Source organism: Daktulosphaira vitifoliae, unplaced genomic scaffold (assembly GCF_025091365.1).
Source record: "Daktulosphaira vitifoliae isolate Bord-2020 unplaced genomic scaffold, ASM2509136v1 Scaffold_1, whole genome shotgun sequence".
Taxonomy (NCBI): Eukaryota; Metazoa; Arthropoda; class Insecta; order Hemiptera; family Phylloxeridae; genus Daktulosphaira; species Daktulosphaira vitifoliae.
The window spans coordinates 4,674,433-4,681,620 of record NW_026099572.1 but is presented as its reverse complement, the minus strand read 5'-3'; the positions used below and the strand labels follow the sequence as shown (position 1 = coordinate 4,681,620).

Sequence of the window (7,188 nt, the reverse complement as noted above, 5' to 3'; positions counted from 1 at the left end):
CCAGCATAAAAACATAGAAATAAGTCATAGTAAATTTAATGAAACATGTTTATTAGTTAAGAAATTATTCAATTGTGTAGAAGTGATTATAACCGTGTTTGTGTATTAAATTGTGATTCTGTTTGTTTGTATTACTATATTTTAAAAATATTATTGATATTTATTTGATTTATATAAATATTTATGTATAACTGGCAGCATAAAATTGCTCATTTTTTTATTAAAGAGAGCAAAGGTTAACATGTGTACCTATCATGTTTTGTAATTAGTTATCTTTTTATATTTTAATCCAAATAAAGAAAATTAAAATAATGATCGTGCAATTAAAAAATAAATATTTTAATAAAACTGTCTTACTGCTAATTTATCTTGAATGTTTTAAAAACCATAACATAAATTAAGTATAATACAACTTTTAATTAAATGTTAATTTTCAATTCTTAAGGTTTAAAAATTACCTTAAATCATTTAAAAGGTGAAAAAAATTGTGATTTAATTGATGGATTTGTTCACACGAAAGAGATGCATTCAGAAAACTGTCATTCTAAACACCAGTGTTAAAGTTATCATTGTCATTAAAATTTTCATTTGAATTTCCAGATTTTCTCATATAACCGTTCCCCCTGTTATTGTGCCCTCTGTTATTATTGTTTCCTCTGTTGTTGTTGTTGTTGTTGAAACTTCCGCTACCGCTATTAAAATGTCCAAAACCGTTGTTAACATTTCCATTGCCATTATTCCAAGATCCACCATTACTCTCGCATACGGTACCTCTGATTAGTTCGGATACTGGTGTGGTGAAAACACGGTAATTGACATCATTGAAATCAAAACGGTTTACCTGAAATCGAAATAGGGGCATCCTATCACTGAGTACCCAAAAGTTGGATTGCGAATCCACTTTTAGATCGGAAGGGAAAAATAGCGTCGTGCTGTCTTGGGCTACGATTGCGCTATTTTCCATCGAATGCCGTTGATTACGTCTGGGATTCCAACAGCCAATAGCGTCTTGGTTTACCAATGCAAAGAATAAAGCGCCAGACGATTCGTCCATTGATATCGATGCGGCTTGCATACCAGAGGGACGGTATCCGACGTGTTGAAACTGTTCGAAATTCTGTGCGTTTGTACTGGTATTTGACTGCAACAAACGTGTGTTGACAGAAAACATCCGCGTGCTAGCCAATGCCTGGAAGTAAAGAGTCCGGTAACCGTCAGAATGGCGTTCCGACAAAGCCAAACCAAACACACCATCGTACCAGTCCACTAACCGTACGCCTCCCATGTTGAATACTGACGATAAAGGATCAAAGTAGAAATAAGGGTGTCGAATACGCCACGCCTGATTGGCTTGAAAACTGTATACGACTAAGCCATAGCCGATATCAGGCAAGTACGCGAACGAGCGATCACATGCTCCCGGTTCGGAGTCAACAATTAGACCAGGGAACCAGGTTTCACTGTTTCTCAATTGTTGGTTGATGGTGAATTGTCTCACTATTCGATCTCGATTTAAATCAAATATAAACAATTGTGGCTCGCCCACAGTGGTGCCATTGGAAGCTCCCATGTCAATCGCCCATAAGCGGTCACACTTATCCACGCTCAACCGGAAAGTGTTGATAATGTGGTCAACTGGCCGTTCGTAACTGGTTGGCAAACGGTTCATTTCATAACTTGGATATGGAATGAGAAGAGGAGACCGATTTCGGTTATCTGCAAATAAGTGTTTAATTTTTAATTAACAAATTATTTCACACTTATTTTATTTAAACATAACATCGTCGCTTTAGATGCAACACCGTCCTATATCAGTTTTTTAAAGGACAGCAAAAATGTAATTTCTATGTCAATTAAACTGCATATTATTGTGTTATCATTTTTTTTTTTTTTTTGAAGTCCACCAGTTTATAGTTTAAATACAATGGTGTAGGCCAAAATATAAGGTGGGTTCTGTTACACCATAAACTACAATATGTAAATAACTACTTTAATGAGAAGAATTAATGTTGGATTTAATATAATATTTAAAAATATAATAAATGACAACTTTTGAATTTTGCACTATATTTTTTTGGCTTCCGCTTTAGAAATTAATAATGTCATTGTAAGAGAAAAAAATACGTATTATTACATACAGCGTTACAAAAAGTGTTACACTCATTTAATTTAAAATAATTTAAGTTTTAGGTTATTTTAAGTAGATTGAAAATATGAGTAATGCAAAAATACCAAACACTTATTTAAAATGGATAATATCAAAACATTACAAAATGATATTCCAACATACAAATTTATGTAGCCGGGCCCCTCAAACGTCCCGATTTAGTGGGAAAACTTATTTAAAACAAGAATCGGTAACTGCTACAGAATTATTGTTTCAATGTCAAACTCGGAGACTGAAGAAAAGATATGACAGTGAACTAGGAATTGAACTCAAGTCTTTTGGTATATGGGCAAGAACTTTTCCACTAAAAGGTCCCGGTTGTCATATCAAATCCCCACAATTTCCAAGTTTTTTAAGTGGTTGATAACAAAAATTATAATTGTAAACCTCACAGCAATGTATATTTAAAGTTTTCTTAATTGTTTGATTACTTATTTTGTTAAAAATCTCCATAGGCGGTCATGATTTGTTTTCCTCATTAAGACATAATAATGTTTACATGTTTTTATGTGAATCAATGATTGATAAAACTATTTTTACTTAAAGCATAACTATATCATTAGTGTTAAAAAACAGATTTAGCTAATGATTAACATAACTGGTATTTAAAACTCAATAGTTACATTTTTTCATGGAAAATAATTACTGTTTCTTGTTTATTCGAAGTTAGTAAAATAATTAGTCAGTTTTTTTAATAGAGATATATCTTCGCACTATTATCAATTCATTTTAATAAATAACAGTTGTAAAAGAAATAAAGAGTTATAAGTGTATAATTTAGTGTATATTATACTGTAAACTCAATGTATTATAAAAAATGACCAGTTGAAAAACAACATACTAAGACAAATCTATAAACGATCATAATTATATAAGTTACTCAATCATAAATATTAATAATTATACATAGTTTTAATCATCATAATAATTATGCGTATATTGAAATGACTTCATATTCATAGTTAAAAGGTGTTAAAACTTCTTTCTAAGAAGTCATAACATTATAACTAAGAATAAAATATCTTCTGCGATAAATTTTAGAGCTTTTTATAAGGCAAAATTTGAAAATTGTGACTTTTTTCTGTTACATTATAAATGTACACATTATAATGTAAAATTATTTTGATTTCATAAAATTGAACTGCATAATTAATTTTTTTTGAGTATAAAATGGGCGTTTTAACTTTTTTTTAAGAAGTCATAAGCAAATTATTTATTTAGATTAAAATTTCATTTTTAATTTTCAAATTGGCCACATGCCAATCCATCCACATGATGGAACATTCTTTTTTTTTTTTTAATGTACACTTAATTTGTCTAAGTAATACTGGAAACCACATATTAAAATACAAATAAAAATAAATCTACATTGCCCCTACCAGCGGGCAAATTATAGTTTTGACTAAAAAACACTTTTTCTAAACCATTTAAAACATGAAAAATAATAAATATTATTACTTGAGTCTAGATTTACATAATTCAAAGTAGATGCCACGCCGGCTTTCCATCTGGGTACAGTAATGAACAATTTATTTCTCCAAACTTCCAAGCCTAAAGGCAAATTATTTGCTTGTATGTATTCTCTATTGTTGATAGCACGTTGTCTAATCTGTTGGTCGGGAAATACGAAATCCACTTGTCTCCAACTAAACACTTCTTGAAGTCGATCAGTGTCTGCTATTACGTGTGATAATGAAAAACACCCAAAAAAAAACAGAGCTGACAAAACTCGCGCCATTTCTATCTATACAAAAAACAAAATATACATATATAAATATATAAAAAAAATCAGCAGTTCCAACTTCTGAAGATTTTGACCCTGAGCTTAATTATCACTCAAATGATAGTAAGTTTAGTCTCTTAAAAAATTAAACGAATATAATAATAACGATTAAGTACATTAATTAAATTAAAATGATCTTAGTGTACGTAGTGATTGTCATTTAGTTTTCATCATTTTGAAATGTACAATAGTCATAAACGCAACTTTAATACAATTTTTAAACCCCTCCAAACACCCCCAATTTATGCCTATGATAATAGTTGTTAGATTTATATCTAGGGTCTAGGTTTTATTCATTTACCAACATAAATAACCAATATATTATCATAATCATAAAATATACATAATACATTTTAATTGGTTAATTTACTTCAGTTTATTAAAAAGAAACATTACATTTGAGGTTATCGTTCCATTTAACCTATGAACTAGTTTATATAATTTTCGTACTTTACTATAAAATGTAAAATTTTGATCATATCTATATAAAAAAAAGAAAACTAAAAATAAAATTGAAATATATACTGCAACTCAAAAAGTATGAGTGTCGGCCGACCCCAAGTAGTTGGGATAAAGGCTAGGAATAAGAATATACTGCAATTCAAACAAGATATTTTTTTATCAAAACACATTTTGAAAGCATTAATTTATGACTTGTTTAAAATGAACAAATATCTTTGTATAAATTAAATTATAAATCTTTTGATGAAATTATTTCATTTTTAATAATATAAAATAATTAATCCTGCATAAAATGAATTAAATTAAAAAAAGTAATAATTAATAAATTTCCTTTTTCATAATAAAATTACAATACTTTTGAAATTTTTATTTAAATTTTATATGATATTATACAAAATTCTAGTATCATTTTGCAAATAGTTTTAATGAGATTTCAAAAAGGTAAAAATAATATTTTTCATTCTGGATTATTCTATTGAATTGAGTTTATTTGGCATAATGCTTAGACATATAGCTATTTTATAATACTGGCATGTATGCCAGTAATGAGCTGTGCTCTTAAAGAGCTGAAAATTGAAATTTTTGTTTTGTAATTTTTAATTGAGATTGGGTAACAGAAGTAGAGAATTCAGCGGATACAAAATAAAAACCGAGGAAAATTTAGTTAATGTCAGTAAAATCTCAACATTACATGAATAAAATTTATACTCATGATCTAGATTATTATTTTAATACAATTACATGAAAATATAATTTATAATAAATATTTTATAATCCTTTAGTATAGATAATTTGTTATCATAGTTATAATTTAATTATGACAGATTATATCTTACTTCAAAATGGCCAAAGTTAAAGAAATTTATATAAAATATCACTATAACAAACGTTCAATGACTGATGAAAAGTAACTAAACAATTTGCAGGTATATCTTCTTCACTTAATGATGAGAGAAGTGGGGACAACCAGTTGCATAACTCGAATGATTTTTTTTTTAAGAATAAACAACGTATTCCGAACAAAATTTACTTTAATTCTTCTATTTGCCATTTATAAATTCTGGTTTTTCCATAACTATATGAAATATTTTAATTTTTAACTAAGTTATACATCCATAAGTGTTGAAAAATGTTTTATCAAAATAATTACTTAATAAAAAGTTAATATAGCTAATAATACATAAGTTTTAGTGAAAATAAATTTTTCTCCATTAATCAATCGTGCAGATTTTTTTATATTCGTCCTATACACATAATAAGGGTATCATATTTAGTTTTTCAAATGACAATATACATTATTAACTAATTTATTTATTAGACAATGATCTCATTAAGAAAATGTCTGATCGATAATAACCTTAGGACTGGTATTTCTGAAGTTATAATTATTTAAAAATATGATTGGAGGTGAGACGCGGGTGCTGCTATTTTTATCACTAGACATTTCAAGGCCTTACTCTTCCTCTCGTCTAGGTATACAAATGTTAATAACTTCTAAAATATAGATAATTAAATGAAAAAAAAAAATACTGCATGATTGATAAATTATGACAAATATAAAATAACATAACTATTTCTAAAATAAAGCAAAAAAAATATGATACATATTATTTTTATTTTTTAAAAATCTAGTGGATAAATTCCAATCACAATATAATATACTTAATATTAAGGGGTTGAAAAAAACATTTAATTGTAAAGTAAAAATGTTTAACTTGAAAATAAGAACAAATCATTTTGTGCAAATCTTCAACAGTTAATTTTAATTTTTTTATATGTTCTAAAGAACTTCCTCGAAAAATAATCTTGGTAAATCATTTTTTGGCTTCATTTAAATTTATGTTATTTTCACCAAAAATATATATGATCCTAGAATTTATTTGGTAGGGGATGTAGATACAAATCTGCTTACTTGTCTTCTTGAAATCAGTAATTTGAATATTAAGAACTCATTTTTGCTATTCAATTTTTTATATTATGTAATAATTAATAACTATAATGTCATTAAAACTTGGAGACAATGATATAATTATTAAAAAATATTTAAAAAGTGTCTGTAATAATAAGTGTTGTTTGCACGACTAGCAAACACTAATATTCTATAGATTTCATGAATTTCTTTAAATCATCTCGAAGTATTAAAAATTGTGTTATTACAAATTTATTATATATTACAAACATTTCAACTATTATCAATTATAAATTTATTTATACTTATTGCTACCTTTTAAAGTTTCCTTCAGTATTACTTATAATGTAATATAATGTAATAAAATTGACAATTATTCGTTAATACATAAAATTTTAAATAATGTGTTATACTTATCTGATCTATGTACTAAAAAGTTACAAGCTTTTAATATCAATATGTATATTAGAAAAATAAATAAATTAAATTCAAATTAAAAAACCCAGCACAGGGGGGTCGCGACACAGTGGTGACGTGGCATAGTTGGATCAAGTATAATGATATCTGACAGTGATTAAAATCACTATCAAAAAAAAACGCTTCGATGCAAATCTTTAGATAGTGTTTAATTTTAAAAAATTGGTGGATTATTCCAAAAGCTTCATAAACTGCTAGTTCCTTATTAATATCCTGATTAAGACAAAGTATGTCGAATAAAAAAGAGATTATTAGAAAATAGTATTTCCCATAAAAAAATTATATTGATCAATACACTTTTCAATAAGTTATAGCATTATAATGTTAAAAATGTAAAAAATAAAATTGAGAATTTTCACACAATAATAGCATTTGGTAGCCATTTTCACC

General features: G+C 27.2%; 1 protein-coding gene across 2 annotated transcripts in view; it reads right to left on the bottom strand.

Annotated features, from left to right (window-relative positions):
- Positions 1 to 323: 323 nt before the first annotated feature.
- LOC126895575 (protein yellow) overlaps positions 324 to 7,188 on the bottom strand; it is a 22,993-nt gene continuing 16,128 nt past the window's right edge. Inside the window, exons 1-3 of one of the 2 annotated variants that reach the window (XM_050667589.1) lie at positions 5,249 to 5,397; positions 3,626 to 3,911; positions 324 to 1,716 (exon numbers count right to left, since the gene is read on the bottom strand). In XM_050667589.1, coding sequence (XP_050523546.1) covers positions 545 to 1,716; positions 3,626 to 3,905 — 1,452 coding nt within the window. In that variant the 5' untranslated portion in view covers positions 3,906 to 3,911; positions 5,249 to 5,397 and the 3' untranslated portion in view covers positions 324 to 544. Of the gene's footprint in view, positions 1,717 to 3,625; positions 3,912 to 5,248; positions 5,398 to 7,188 lie in introns of those variants that run through there. The other variant, XM_050667590.1, reaches the window with a different exon arrangement.